The sequence below is a fragment of the Carettochelys insculpta genome, chromosome 3 (genome assembly GCF_033958435.1).
Source record: "Carettochelys insculpta isolate YL-2023 chromosome 3, ASM3395843v1, whole genome shotgun sequence".
Taxonomy (NCBI): Eukaryota; Metazoa; Chordata; order Testudines; family Carettochelyidae; genus Carettochelys; species Carettochelys insculpta.
In genome coordinates, this window is record NC_134139.1 from 117972233 (window position 1) to 117988583 (window position 16351).

The window sequence follows — 16351 nt, forward strand, 5'->3', positions numbered from 1 at the left end:
TCTCTAAGGTCTAGTCAAAGAAACAAGAGCATGCAATACAACAGCATTACTTCCAAAGACTTTCTATTCAGGAAGCAATTTGAAAAAGAAACCCTCAGAAGTGGGATATAGTTCTCCAAGGAAATATGGCTCAAAGTGCTCCTCAAAATACTTGGGAGGAGACGAGCAGAATTACAAATTCTGTTATAAACTTATGTTAAGTATAATACCCAACCACAACCGGACAGAATTTCAGCCTAAAACTTTGACTAAACCGTAAAATAAAATGCCACATACGTTTTCATTGCTTGGCAGCAATTGTTATTTGTATTATGCTTCTGAATTCATGTACTAGGATGAACAGTAGCACTAGCATGAGCTTAACAATTCAAACCATTGTGTGACTGACACTGAAGGATTTTATTGATCTCCCTACTAACCATTTCAAAATAGAAAGCAAGCTTAGAAGAAGGTGCAGCTGCTTCTTTAAATACCATGTGCCATGAGGATTCAGATTTACACAAGAGAACAGGCATTTCCTGATCTGTCACATCAGAAATGAGCAAAGGGGAACTGCCAATTAGAAGAGAGGAGCTGGAGGCAGAAAAACCCCCTTTACACTGAATCTTAGTGCTTACTGCTACTGCTCTGCAGTACCTCAGGGCCAGTCACTGACAGGTGGCAGCTGTGAGGGGAAGCTCTCTCACCACAGGATTTGCTGGAGGGCAGTGCTAATGAGGCACCCTAACACAAGGAAGGGAGTGTGTAATTGGAAGAAAATTCAATGTATGTTTGGAAAGAAAGGATGGGCTCAGCTGTTTCTTGTTCTCCACTGGAAGTTTGCTGACCAGCACTTTTCCCTTGTGATATTGATACAGATCAGCACATTAGTGACCCTAATTTTAAAGCTTCTCTCTTCCCTTTCCCAGAAGTTTACAATTTATTCCAGTTACATCCATGAAAGCATGCTGTGCCTGCACAGATCAGGGAACAGATGTCACTGTTAGCAAGGGGGTATATGTTTACCATTCAGAAATCTGATAAAATATAGTAACTGTTGAAATGTTATCGTTCGTAAGGGGGGAAGAGTCTCTCAGATGTCTGTTATCAGCCCTGGCTTGGAGGCAATGCAATGTCTTTTAATCATCAACCCCTCAAGCAAAGTTTTGTCTGGCATATTAATACATGAATATAAGAATTTCCACACTCAACCAGGTCAGTGAATTGTTTTATCTGGTACAATGTCTCCCAAAAAGGTTTAACCAGAATTATCACTAGAGGAATCCCCAAAAGGAGACAGCAAGGTCTAAGGGTATGTCTATACTTATGGCGTGTTAGACGCACTGCGATCAATGCTCCAGAGTTCAATTTTGCCGTGTCTGTGAAGGTGGGGCAAAATCAATCTCTCTGGGCTTGGCTGTCAACCCTGGTACTCCATGCTTATTGCATGGAGTAAGGGATATTGGCACAAGTCCAAAGAGTCCTGATCTACATCAGAGAACAAAGTCAATCCTGATATGTCTATTCTAAGTATGCTAATGGCATAGCTAGAATTGCATATCTGGGACAAACCTTCTGCCCTTGTGTAGACCAGGCCTAAGTAAATTGACCCTGTCCTCTACCTCAGCATCCTCTTCAAGGAATCTTTAAATGGAGTACACCATAGTTTGCCAAGTTCCTGTTACAAAAAGAAAAGTTTTATTTGATGATATTTGGTAACCTGTCTGGTTTTTTAAAAATGGGTATGGGTAGAATTGGGTTACTGTACCTTGAAAATATGATACAGACAGTAGCTTCTTTATAACGTTTTAAATTCTTTTTTCTCACTCTATGCATATTTAAAAATATTATAAAAATCAGCTGCATGCTGGAAAAGGAAAAATTAGCAAATGTTTGTCAAATATCAACCCAGGACCAATTTTTTATGTTTCAAGATAATCATTTTTTTAAAAGTATGAGGATAATGTGTCCCTTTGGATTAATTTTGATAATATAAATACATTTCGCTCCCAAGACAGAGATAAAAATGTAGAAAATTATACTAAATGGGATATACTGTAATCAGTCGAAATGCTATATAATGACTGAGCATTATTTATTAATTGTACATGACATAACATAACTGAAACCAGAGTGAGACATAAATCATCTTAACACAATAAAAACTTTACATAGAGAAAAAGTATAATTGTGCTTTTAGAGATGTTTGTGATTTTCTTAATGATTGGAGTAAACAACCGTTCTGTGAGTAAACCACTCATAATGATATATGTTATAATGACAAATTATGACAGGAAAGATGGAAATTTTAGGGAGGTGCAATGACTGTGTGAAAACTGTTTGGTATAATCAACATAATTTGCTCATTCTCTTTTGCAATTAATTGAACAACAAAAAGAGCCAGGGAGTGAACAAAACACAGCTTCACAGTGCATTTGATCTGCAGGAGTCAGGAGTTATGTTCATTTTCCTCTTTTACCATGTAGGGGGAGGAAAAAAGGAACAGAAAATGCCATTAGCACTCCCTCTCTCCATGCAAAAATAACCTGAACAATGGCTTGGCAACATGCACTAATCACACGAAAAATTAGTTAATCACCATATGTTCTGCCCTCTAATTACAGAGGTAAAATCAGCATAATTCATCTAAAATATGCAATATAAGGCATATCACATGCATTGACTATATGCTAATTGATGTGGCTATACTGTATTTAAAACTGCTGGGCTTGCTGGTTTTTAGTTAATAATTTATAGGTCAGACCCTGAACTACTGATATCAAAGTTTTGCTACTGACTTAATGACATTGGTATCAGGCTTTATGGGTGATTTACGCATTGCAACCCAGAGTGTCATAGAACCTAATGTTGAGGTTCCTGGAAGAATCGCAGAAACAAAAGTATGATTCACAAAGCGGAGTTAGACATCCAGATTCTTTATACAATGAATGGGGAGAGAGGTGCTTACAAATGCAATGTACAAAAGTCAGCACAGTAGGCAGGGAGCCACCTAGCATAGCTTGCAGGAGATGCTGAGGAAAGAAGTGTCCTAAGCCCTGTGCCTCTTTTGGAGATGAACACCCACACAGCTGCAGGGAGGCATCTATCTCTGCTTATTGGTTCAGAAACGGGAGCTACGCAGTCATTGTCTGTCTCTCTCTCACCCTATGACTGTTCCATTGTGGATACATACTCATATGTCATTGGACCAAAGAAAAAGGCTGTGTCTACACTACACAATAAATTGCCAAAGTTCAGTTGTTGCAGCAGTGCATTGTGGGCATCTATTCCACAGTTCCTTCAGCCCCACTGCATTCCATTTTTTGTTCTTTTTTGGACTGGTGTTTTATGGGGAAAAAAATGGCCCACAAGTGGTTGTGGGTGTGTGATGTCTTCTTCCCAAACTGCATTGTGCTAATTCCCCACCTGCTGTTAAAAACAAATGGCCATTTTTCATAAGTCGCTTTCCCTTATGAGAGAACTTGTTTGAGCCACCCCCATTACTGAAGGAGACAGCTTTTACAAACGAGGTTTTACACAAGACTTTACATGGACATTAAATGCAAGTGGGGAGAGAGAAAGAGAGGCTGAAGGAGCCAGGTTGGAAGGGGAGGGAGAGAAATTTGTGAGTTGTCACAACGTAGAAGTGAAGAATGCTCTAGGGAGGCTATCACGTTGATGTATCCAATTGGAGGTGAGGAGACCATTAGTAGTAGTAGCTCCAGACTCATTATGAATCCCCAAGACTGAATAGAAGAGAAGGGAAGTATCCCAGAGGGCACCGGTGTCTAGTGGCTGCTGGAAGGAGCCGTGACCCCGTCAGAAGTAGTAGTGGCTCAGGAAGAGAAGAAAGAGTTAAGGAAGCATTAAAAGATAGAAAAGTTGAGGAAAGAATTAAGGGATTCTCTTGCCTCTTCTGGTAAAGAAGCCCTGGCAACTGCCCGTGTGTGAGAGGGAAGGGAGAGAGAGAGCCCACAAGCTCCATTTGTTCATAGGAAATCCTACCTTGAACCACACAATTTAGGAAGGTAGAGTACTCTGTATGTCCCCCAGTCACATTCTGCTGCCGTCCCAATGATCCTTGAACCAGGCTGTATGATTGGCTGTATGGTACCAGTAGCGTGCTCCCAGAACTGCCCAAAGGAGGTGAAAGCCCTTGGAGGGAACCAGAAGGGTAAGCCCTCTCAGGCAGTGAAGCCCAGTACAGGACAGGACATGGTGCTGTCTACAGGCATGTTTTACATTGCCCAGCCACCACATGGTCTGGTGAGGCAGGAGTTAGCCACGTGGTGGGGGGAGGGGTTTAGCCTGCTAGCTGCATTGTGCTGGGGGCACGGCCTAGGCATGTGATGGGGGCAGGGGGCTAGCCCATCAGCCACATGCTGCCTTGGGGAGTGAGTAGGCAGCCTGCCTAGTACAAATGTGAAGTAGAGAAAACAAGTTGAACAACCTGTTGAAATGGTTCAGTCAGCTGGGTGCTCCCAGAACTGCCCAAAGGAGGTGAAATACATTCGGTAACGAGGTTATTTTCAATAGTCACTGTTCTTTAAAAAGGGACAGAACGAAGCACAGTCCCAGCAGTGACCACTTAAAAATGTAACTGCCGCATGGAGGCTTGGAGTTGGGGGCAGCCCCATAAAATGTGAAGTAGAGAAAACAAGTTTCCTGGTCTCTCCTGCTAAATCCTGGGCAGGGAAGAAGCCTTCTTAAGCACTGAAACCCCATGGAGGGCAGGGCATGTTGCTGTCTGCAGGCATGGTCCGCACAGGCCGGCAGCCACATGTAGGGGGCTTGATTTTCACCCAGCACTGATGAGTGCCCCGGTGTTTACTCAGCACAGATTCATCCAGACACACACAAATGAGATTCTGGATCTCCTGATGGGTCCATGCTGGGGCTCTTTTGCGACCCTGGGAAATCACGGCTAGATGCGATCGCCACGCTGAACAGAAAGAAAATGAATTCAAATTGCCGGGCTTCCTGTTACTTTCTGCATACCTGGAGAGCAGCACAGGTGAAAGTGGCCAGAATGGATACACTCAGGGCATTGTGAGATACCTCTGGAGGCCAATAAAATTGATTTAAAGTAACACTGTTCCCACTCTATCATTAATTCGACCTTTTAAATTCGAATTTGATGTTTCACCTCCAGAGACGGTCCAGGTGAGAAAGTCAACCTTAGCGCCCCTTAAAATTGACCTAATGGTATTTGCAGTGAAGACAGTCACATTGTAAAATTGAGCTATGTGCCCTAAAATTGACTTTATGCTGTAGTGTAGACACAGGCAAACCAAAAAAAGATTCAGTATTCTAGTGGTTAGAGTTGTTTTTGCTAGGATGTTTTGCCAAAAAAATGTGTGTTTTCCACAAAGGAGCAGAGCCCAGAGAGTTTGGAAATGAATGAGAGTCTCAGTCTTTAGAAAATCTGGCCCCAAATAGCTAATGAGCTCAAAGCCAGATTTTCAAGTGTTCAGCACCCATGTATTCACTGTTTGTTTCCTGGCAGCATCACGGAGCATTTAAATGTTTAAAGAAATTGACTGCTCCACCATATGAAGAAAGTGGGATGTTATTACAAGGCCAACCAGGGTATTTCATCTAACAAAACATAGCCAGCCCCCTTACTCTACAACAAGATCTGCAAGAAATCTCAGTTGAAATGAAGGGCGCTACTTGCAGAAAAAAAATACTACCACGTGTGAGTAAAGCGGGAGGGGAAGTGGAATCTGTCTCATATTGCATTGGGGCAGGGGGCTGGACTTGATGGCCTCTCGAGGTCCCTTCCAGTCCTAATGTTCTATGATTCATATGCTGTTTGATACAATGGGGAAGAACCCAGCTGGACGGCAAAGGTGGGTATGTTTATATCACACAACACGTTTAACAGAAAACTTTATAGCGCTGGTAAGATGAGCATGATGCAATATCTTCTAAATCTAGTACTAGGGAAAAGAAGTTTAAAACAATATATTTTACGGGAGTTCTGAGTCTAGACCTAAATAAAAACAATTCAGAATTTCTTATTACCTTGGGGGAAAGAATTTTTTCTGAAGTGGAAAGTGGTCTCTCTAACCGTACTTAAAACATCTCCTGAATAACTATTAAACCTACCATAGACCTAAACCAGTGATACGTAAAAACAGCAAGGAGAAATTGGGAAAGCAACACACCCTATACAGCCCGAAAAGTTACGTGCATAATCATAAAGTTAGCCCGACAGGAGCTGGTTCTAATCTACACACGAATACTAGATGCACTGTACACACCTGCTACAAATGAAATGTGAGAGAACTCTATCACTCAGTGGAGCTTAATCTATTACAAGCAAACTAGAAAATATTTTAAAAGTTCATAGTCATTTGGGTGAATTTGCTCTAAACCAGGCTGGCAGCTGTGGAAATTTTTAAATGACAGAATGTTATGAGATATGTCAAATGGAAAGGAAGTGTTTTTCTGCAGGGTAATACCTGCTACCCTCACACCATGCCTCAGGGGCCATAATGTACATACACAAAAGAAAGACTTATATCAGAGGGGTAGCCGTGTTAGTCTGTATTTGCGAAAACAAGAAGTCCTGTGGCACCTTATAGACCAACAGATTATTTGGAGCACAAGCTTTGGTGGGCAAAGGCCCACTTTGTCAGTTGCATTGGGCAATGGATCTGATGAAGTGGGTCTTTGCCCACGAAAGTTTATGCTCCCAAAAATCTGTTAGTCTATAAGGTGCCACAAGACTTCTTGTTGTTTTTTAAAGGACAGACTGAAACCAGAAGAGGACCAGACAGACATTATGACCATTATGCCACATTGTCAAGATGCCGGGATGCACAATGGAAATGCTGCTATGCTGGATAAATCTGTTTATGTCCTGACATGTAAAGCATGAATTTCAGAGTGGCTTTAAACCAAGTTGTTATACTCAACCTGTTCTACAATGTGAGTCCCCTGACACTTACATTATTAAAGAAGAGACTATTGTGGATCTAAACAAAATGTTGCATTGTTTTCCTTTCATGATAGAGCCTTGGGGAGCCAAGGGAACTGAACAACACACTATCAGACAGGAACTGTGGAAGAACTTTGAAATATTTAATCAGAAGCACATCCAGAAGTTAATTAGATTGCCTACACTCTGCTCTCGTTTATGCTAGTGTAACCACATTAGCTTGAACAACTGGCAGTTCTGACGAGATTTTATGAAAGGTAGCTGAAAAATATCTCTAGAAACCCACTTCTATTCTAACCCAAAAGAACCCAAAGTCTGCAAGGAGATGTTTTAAGGGATGTGTGGATGTGGGGCAGTGACAAAAGAGGGGAAGCATCTTACGTCCCTCTTGCAGATACTGTTGAATAATATGTATAGAAACAAGATTGAGTTCCTTTTCCTTCTGGAAAAATCTGTTAGTCCTAAAGAGCATCATGCTATTTGGAGTTGCAGACTGAAGGTTTGGAGACATAAAGTGAAACTAAAACAACAAATTGGTTTCATTAATTTTTATTACAACAAACTAAACCATTTTTATTATTGGTTTTCTAGGTAAGCTTTGGGTTTTCGCTGGGAATTGCCTACTGTTTCTTTCCCCAAAGCACTGGTTCTGCATGATGGAGCACCGACTCCATGTGAGAGAGGATGTATGTTGTAAAACTTATTTTCTATTGAAATGGTCCATGTACCACTGCTATAAAAAAGTAAAAGATCTCTCTTTCACTGAAGTGTCATTGTCAAGCTGTTAAAATGTAAGTGTTACAATGCACTTACTCTCTGTACATCAGAGAAAACTAAGTACAAAATCTGCCCAGCATCAGATCTTTATTAAACACAAAGGCCTGGATTTTCAGCGGCTGCACGTCAGCATAGTTCCAATGGTTTGTCATGAAACTATGCTGATGTGCACCAGCTGAAAGTCTGGCCCCAGGTTTCTCAGGACTATTTCTGAAAAGGACTGAACATGTCCCACTGTGTGTTAATGGCTGGTAGCATCTCATAGAAGATGCTCTGAAGAGAATAATCTTTCTCCTTTTCAAATAAATGAGTTCCCAGATATGGGGGTTGTGTGCCCACCTGTGTAAGGAATGTAGAAGCTTGCCCAAGGAGATCTTGAAAAAAGTAGTAGTGTTAATTTTGATTTTATTACAATAGATTTTTCCCATTCCACCAGGTATAAATTAGCAGAGTTATGCGTGTAATGTGTGGTGTGAAGGGCCATTGTTAAGTTCTCAGTAATTTCTTTTGAAAAGCTGCTACAGACAATTTTAAATATGTATTTGTGTTTCAAATAAGTCTGACAGCCAAATTCTGGCCAGAGATATACTTGTAGTTGCTCACACTGATTTCAAATGTTGGGTGTAACCCTTAACACTCTGACATTTTCACCAATCTTGCTTCATATTCAGGCACAATTCTGTTTTTCTCCCAAGACTGCTCACTTAACTGTGGAAGAGTTATGTTCTTAATTACCTCTGCTTTTTCAGGACATTCACTTCGGCTTATTTATATTACTGTCTGCATAGCAAAATTTAGGCAAGTAAGGTGTAAATAAGGTCAGAATATATAAAGCTACCATAATATTTAGAGATTACATAGAGTGGAAGTATGTTTATGTCTGAATGACCAAAATCAATTTGTGTAGCCATGTCCAGAGATATATTTTTCATTATGAATTTCTTTCTACTTTCTCTCCACTACAATGGAAAAAATCCTAAGTCTTTAAAATTCAAAGGCTAAAGGTTAACCCTAGCCCTAACCCTGTTCCGATCACTGTAGGGGGAAGGACTGTGTGGTTTTGCTGATTTTTGGAGATGGCAAATGAGGCCTGAAAGATATTCACTTGACTGCTTGATTGATAGAAGCAAAATAGAGGCTTGTAATTTTCCAGTTGAAAACTGAGTCTACACAAATGTGTATTTACCCTTTAAAATCTATTATTTAAAGACCAAGCAAAATATGCAAGAATGTGTAACTTAGGCTACAGCTACGCTGCGCCTTAAACTCGAAATAAGATATGCAGTTTGCACTATGCAAACTGCATATCCGATTTCAAGTTTATTTAAAAAAAAAGGCTGCTCTTTTTTGAGGCATCCCTTCCTCCTCCTGAAATGAGGTGTACAGGGATGCCAAAATAGCTCAAAAAATATTTTGAAATAACAGGCACATTTCATAGATGCGGTATCCCAAAATAGCTTGGCAGTGTAGACATAGCCTTACACAATAATTTCTTTTCCCACAGCTTGCAGAATAGCCAATATCAAAATTAGCTAAAGAGGAAAATGAGACACACCATTTTATGAGTGAGACACATCATAAAGGGGAAGTCAAGGAAGGAACCTGATCCTGCCTGTTGCAGTAAATGGGAGCTTTACCATTGACTTGGTGTAGAATCAAACCCTGAGAGAGGAAACCATCTCCGTACTTACCTGTACACTACTAAGAGTAGTATATTGGTAAGCTTTGACTACCAGGTAATTGGCTTCTATATCTACTATTCCCAGGATCATGTACTTCCACCATCTCCGTTTCAAAATTGCCAGCAAGTTTTCTTCTCCTGTGTCAGTAGATAAACAAACAAACAAACAAATTAGAAATATACCTACAAACTACATCTCATCAGAGGAATGGATCTTACCCACAAAAGCTAAGACCCTAATAAATTTGTTAATCTGTAAGGTTGTGCAGGACTCCTTGTTGTTTGTATGGAATCATATACAATCAAACTAGTGGATAGATTTAATAGAACACAAATTCAATCTCCAACTTAAATATAATTAAAACTTAAATATTTACAAGGTATTTTAGGTAGGTAAAAACCTTATTTATTTATAAAACCCTTATTTATCACCTTATTTCAAAACTGGTCAACACCACAAACCAAACTAGTTGCCTGGGTTTTCAGTTCACCTGAGTTTTAAAAACTTGCCAAGATTGGAACTTCACCACTTTGGTAATCAATTTTCTTAGAATATACTGTTGTACACAGTAGTGGCATCCACACTAGCCTGCTATTTCGAAGTAGCCGGGCCCAAATTTGAAATAGTGTGCGTCGTGTCTACATGTGCCATGCCCTACTTCAAAGTTGAAATCGACGTTAGGTGGCGAGACGTTGAAATCACTATCCCCATCAGAAGATGGGAACAGTGCCCAACTTCGATGTTCAACATCGACGTAGGGCATGTGTACAAGATCTGCGTCCCGCTACTTTACAATAGCGGGGTCCTCCATGGTGGCAATCAGCTGAGTGGTTGAGATGTGCTGCCCAGCCCCTGTGGGGCTTTATGGTCGCCATGTGCAGCAGCCCTTAAAGCACCATACCCCTAGATATACTGTGGCAGGAAGCTGAGAGCATGCAGGCAGCAGCACACGCACACACAACAGCCCTGCACGCCTTCCAGAGGCCCCATTCCACCACCCATGGCAGCCAGCCAGCCCCCTGAGTGCCCCCAGGGCACACCCCCCAAGGGGACCCAGGTCTCCCAGTCATCTAGCTGGGGAGAAAGAGGCAGTGGGGCCCCTCCCGGATGGATGCCAAACTCTGGGACCTGCTGGGGCTCTGGGGAAAGGAGGAGGTGCTACAGGTAATGGGCAGCAAGTGGCAGAAAGCAGATGCATTTGCCCAGCTGGCCGAGTGCCTGGCCACCTGGGGTCACCCTACCCGCACTCTTGACCATGTCAGGAGTAAAGTCAAGGAGCTGCAGCAGGGTTATGCCCAGGCCCAGGACATGGCCAGCTGGTCTGGGGCCGCCCCCGCTGCTTGCCCCTTTTACAGGCAGCTCAGGGAAATCCTGGGCCCCCGGGACACCTCCGCTCCCCCCGGCCATCCTTGGCACCGCAGCCAAGGAGCTCAAGCAGGCCTCGGAGCCAGAGTGTGGCCCGGAGGCCAGCCCTGCACCCCAGGGGCCCCTGGAGTAGCCCACCTCAGGACAGCGGAGGAGGAGGGGTCCAGCGATGGGGAGCTCCTCATAAACCTCCCCTCCCACAGCTCCAGCAAGGCGTCTGCCTGACGGGTGTCCCCTGACCGTGGGAGTGGACTGTCAGGTATGTACCCCACAGGCACACACCCCTGGGTTCCGGGGAGGAGGCAAGGGACATGACCAGCGCCCCCCTCCACCCAGCTGACCCCAGCCACCATGGCCCAGCCAGACCACAGCCATGGCCATGGGACAGCAGCATGGCCCCAAGGGACAGCACTACACCCCATCCCTGGGAGGGTAGAGGGAGCTGAACCCCCGAAGGGGGTCTACAACAGGCACACCACACCCATGGCTGAGGGACGGAGGATGGGGACCCAGCACGTGGGAGGCAGGGGGCATGGGCCACGGGTCATGGCTCAGTACTAACAGCTGTCCTCTCTCTTCCCCACTCTTTCTGCAGCCACATCATCTGAGGGCCATGACAGTGCTGCCATGTCCGTCAGCCGGCTGGAGCAGGGACCGGCCTCGGGACAAGCCCGACACCGCTGGAGACAGCCATGGGCAGCCGCTGACCCCCAGGTCCTTGCCATCCTCCAGGGCCAAGTGGAGGTGGCAGAGTGCTGCCTGCAAGTGGAGGAGTGCCGAACCCAATTGCAGAAGTGAGCGCTGGCCTGGCACCAGGAAGCCAGGGGGTCCTTCATGCAGATGTTCGACCACATTGCCGGGACCCTCAACAGGATTGCAGACTGGCTGCCACCCCCCACTGCTCCAGCTGCCTTCCCTCCCAGCCACCCCCCTGCACTGGAGCCCGCTGAGAAGGACCATGGGGCTCAGGAGCCAGCCCGGCCATATTTGCCGGTCCTCCTGGCCCCCACCCAGCCTTGATGGGGACTCAGGACCAGGCGTGGGTCATGCCCCCGCCAAGCTGGACAAGGGACTGTGAGGGGCCAAGGACTGGGCCACTCAGGCCCCCCACTATACATAGTTCTGCCCCCCTCTGGTGTAAATAGTTGTGTCCCCCCACTTTAGGTAGCTGTCCCCACGTACATAGTTCCCCCATGGGTGTTCATTTCTGTTGTAAATCAATTGGTCAGCAGTTTGGTTCATTAAAATAATTATTTCACAGGTTTATTTTTCAAAAAACGTGTGTCGTGTGCTCTAAGGGTGCAGTAGTGTGGATGGTGGGGGCAGTGAGTAGCCCGCCAGGGATGGCTGCGCTGGCGCTCACCCTGCAGCCTGGTCAAAATGGGCCCGCAGGCCTCCTGGACCCAGATCCCCTCGTGGTCAGCCTGGTGGCTCAGGGCGGCGGGTGGCTGGGGGGTAGGCCATGCCGGCCTCCACAGCCCACCCCTGCATGAAGGCTTCCCCCTTGCTCTCCACCACGTTGTGGAGCGTGCAGCATGCACCCACATCCTGGGGGATGTTGGGGAGACCCACACCCAGGCGAGTGAGGAGGCACTGCCAGTGGTCTAGAGGCGGCCAAAAGCCCGTTCAACGACCTGGCGTGCATGGTTCAGGTGGGTGTCAAACCCCTCCTGGCTGGCATTGAGGTGGTCCATGTAGGGGCCCCTAAGCCAGGGCTGGAGGGGGTAGGCTGCATCCGCCACGAGGCAGAGGGGCACCTTAGTGTCCCCCAGAGGGATCTCCCGCTGGGGGATGTAGGTCCCTGCCTCCAGCCAGCGGCACAGGCCCAAATTCCTAAAAACGCGGGCGTCGTGGGTGCTGCCAGGCCAGCCAACATATATGTCCTGGAAGCGGTCCCAGCTGTCCACCATGGCCTGAAGAACAACTGAGTGGTAGCCCTTCCTGTGCACAAAGCGTCCTTTGCTGTGGTCCGAGGTGCGAATGGGGATGTGGGTCCTGTCTGGTGCCCCGAAGCAGTTGGGGAACCCCATGCCGGCAAACTGCACGATGGCCGCATCCAGGTCCCCGAGCCGCATGAGCCTGTGGAGCAGCAAGGTGTTCAGTGTGCAGACCATCTGCAGGGGGAGGACATGGGCACCCATAAGGGTGTGCAGGGTGTGCCTGCCCAATCCCGAGCTCCCCTCTCCCCCGGCCCCTCACCCCCCGGCTCTCTGTACCCCCCGGGTCCCCTCCCGGGCTTCCTTACCTCCATGACAACAGCCCCAATAGTGGCCTTGCCCACACAGAACTGCTGTCCTATGGATCGGTAGCTGTCTGGAGCGGCCAGCTTCCAGACAGCGATGCCGACCCATTTCTTGATGGTGAGGGCGCGCTGCATACAGGTGTCCTGGTGCCTCAGGGCAGGGGTGAGTCCCTGGCAGAGCTCAAGGAATGTCTGCCAGCTCATCCAGAAACTCTGGAGCCAGTGGTCATCATCCCACTCTTCCAGGACCAGGAGCTTCCACCACTCCATGCTGGTGGGGTACCTCCATAGCTGGCAGAGCACCCGGCCGGGGGGGGGACCAGGAGGGTCTCATGATGGTCTGGGGTGGCCCCTTCATCCCCCAAGGAGGTCTCGTCTTCCAGGAGGTGCTGGGCGGCCTCATGCATGGTGCCGAGCAGGGCGGCCCCTGCCTTGGTGACGGCCCTGAGGGCTTCTGGCTGCTGCTGCTGGGGGTCCATATCTGCGTGCACGGGGTCTGCAACCTGGTGTGAGCTCTGCAAACCTCGTGCTGTGCAGGACAAGTGTGTCTGCGAGGGGCTCTTTAAGGGAGCAGCCTGCTGTTGCCTTGGAAGGGCTAGTCCACCCTGTGACCCCGTCTGCAGGCTTTCCTAGTCCCCTTGTTTCAAATGGGCTGGCTTGTGTGTGTATACGCTTCCCTGAGAGGCCCCTTTTGATGTTGCGCATCACTATGTCGATGTTGAACGTCGACGGCACTGGCCCCAGAGGATGTGTGGATGCTACACTTCGAAATAGCTTATTTTGATCTTGCTACTTTGAAATAAGCTACTTCGACATAGCATTCTAGTGTAGACGTAGCTAGTACGTATGGAAGTTCTGACTACAGCATAAAAATACCATGTAAAATATGATGCAAGAGGTTCTCATTAAAAATAGGAGAACAGCAGTATGCAAGGGTATCAGAATAACACAGCAGAATAGTAACAGAATTGGTTATTCAATCATCAAACTAATTATGAAGTTTAAAGGAAAGTTATTGTGACCTTAGGTGCAGATTCAAACACTTTGCGCTAGAGTTTAGAGAGAAGCTGTACTGAAACAAACAGACTTTGTGTGACAGGTAGCTTTGCTTCAAGAATCAATATGTGGACAGCCAAGTTTGTTCTGTGATGCCCTTGCAACAGAATCCTGTTAACCACACAATATTTAAGTTTTACTGTGTGATGACTGTCATCACAACATGGCCTGAGATCAAATCTATATCTTCAGAAAGGTTAGACAGTTCTAACAACTAGGTCAGGGGTTATTACTGTTCTCAGTTCAAAAGAAATCAAATATATGTTCACCAGAGACAGATAAACCTATTATGTATGTGCACTGTGGTAGCACTCGCTGGGCCCCAATCATGATTAGAATCCCCTTGTATGAACAGTTGTACAAACCCATAAGTAATATCCACTACCCTTAAGGGCTTGCAGTCTAAATATGGATATCAGAGTTGATCTGAAACACAGCCATAAAGCTTGACCTGAGCTTGAACCATTTGGGAAGTTAAAAAATTTACATCAATTTAATATTTTTGTGCATCTCTACAAATATTTTTAGTGTCACCTGTAACCATTCTTCAGTCACCTAGGAGAAGCTGGCCTTCTGGCATTTCTGGAACAAACTGGAAAACGACTTCCTGAAGTCAGAGGAGAATACTAACCTACTGTTGTATACAAGAGGGAAAAATACTTCAGATACTCATCCAAAAGTCTGGATGTGAATTTTTGGTGTAACTGCAGTCTTTAGGAGTTCTGTCATTGATTTCAGTGGCGCAAAGACTTCATACTGAGCATTTTCCTCAACCAACATTGTGATTCATAAGACCTTTATTAAGCAATACACTCATGGACACTTTTTTTACAATGGGGGTATCATTAGGCAGCATCCTAATTATTTGTGGTAGTGATGGTGACATTGAAAATGAAACTTTTGGTAGGTTAAGACCAGACTTTGTTTACTTGCAGAAAGAAGAGAAGAAAGAGCAGGAGTCAAGTTTGAAACTATTTTGCCTGGATGACATTCAATGGCTATGTCTACACGTGCCCCAAACTTCGAAATGGCCATGCAAATGGCCATTTCGAAGTTTACTAATGAAGCGCTGAAATGCATATTCAGCGCTTCATTAGCATGCGGGCGGCAGCCACGCTTCGAAGTTGATGCTCCTTGCCGCCGCGCGGCGCGTCCAGACGGGGCTCCTTTTCGAAAGGATGCTGCCTACTTCGAAGTCCCCTTATTCCCATGAGCTCATTGGAATAAGGGGACTTCGAAGTAGGCGGCGTCCTTTCGAAAAGGAGCCCCGTCTGGACGCGCCGTGCAGCAGCAAGGCGCGTCAATTTCGAAGCGCGGCTGCTGCCCGCATGCTAATGAAGCGCTGAATATGCATTTCAGCGCTTCATTAGTAAACTTCGAAATGGCCATTTGCATGGCCATTTCGAAGTTTGGGGCACGTGTAGACACAGCCAATAAGTAATTTAAGAATCTTGATCGGAATGAGGTGGTCCCTTCTATGACATCAGACATTTCCATTAACCTCTATGCTTTAGGTGATTTGGACTGCAAAAGCCACTCTGGTTTATGAAGCTGTGTGCACAATATGCATGAAACATGGTATATACCTTTAGGCCTGTGTGTTGATTTGTGGATGCAAAACAGAGTAGCTTTTTCTTTGAGTCTTATTTTTTCATCATTAAAGTGATGAATTTTTGAAGCAGCACTTGGGGATTTAGTGGCACGATTTCCATAAACATCAGTGCAAGTCATACAAGTAAATCCTTTCTCATGATTTTGAAATTTATCTCCAAAAGTTAGTGCCAAAATCATCTGACACACTCTTAAAACAGCACATTGAAAAAGAAACATACAGTAAACCCTCGAGATATGCACAATCAGTTTGTGCATGTCTTGGGTTAATGCGACTGCTGTGAATCAGGCTGCCATCCCTGATGGTGGTGGGGAAACCGCTCCTGTCAGGGGCAGCTGCCTGACTCTTGCCACCCCTGACAGAAGCGGTTACCTGTTCCTCTGGGGTTGGCAGCTATTGCTGTCAAGGGCAGCTAGCTGTGAGTCAGGCTGCCATCCCTGACAGGAGTGGTTTCCTGTTGGTGGGGGTAGCCACAAGTCAGGCTGCTGCCCCTGACAGAAGTGGTTTCCCAGTCTCTGGAGTGGCAGGGAGCTGGGAACTAGGTGGCAGCCTGGCTCCCAGCTCCCCTCCACTTGCAGAGCTGGAAAACTGAGCAGGGCAGCAGCCCTGGCTAATTTCCTGGCTCCACTGGCTGGAGCCAAGAAACTGAATAAGGCTGCTTCCCTGCTCAGTTTCCCCTCTCTGTAAGCAGA

The 16351-nt window shown here is 45.9% G+C and overlaps 1 protein-coding gene across 1 annotated transcript in view; it reads right to left on the reverse strand.

Moving 5' to 3' along the window:
* The window catches only part of SLC35F1 (solute carrier family 35 member F1), a 413157-nt gene that overhangs the window by 71878 nt on the left and 324928 nt on the right, over nt 1-16351 (reverse strand). The window contains exon 3 of the mRNA XM_074990684.1: nt 9394-9521. Within this exon, the coding sequence (XP_074846785.1) occupies nt 9394-9521 (128 nt within the window). The remainder of the gene's footprint in view (nt 1-9393; nt 9522-16351) is intronic.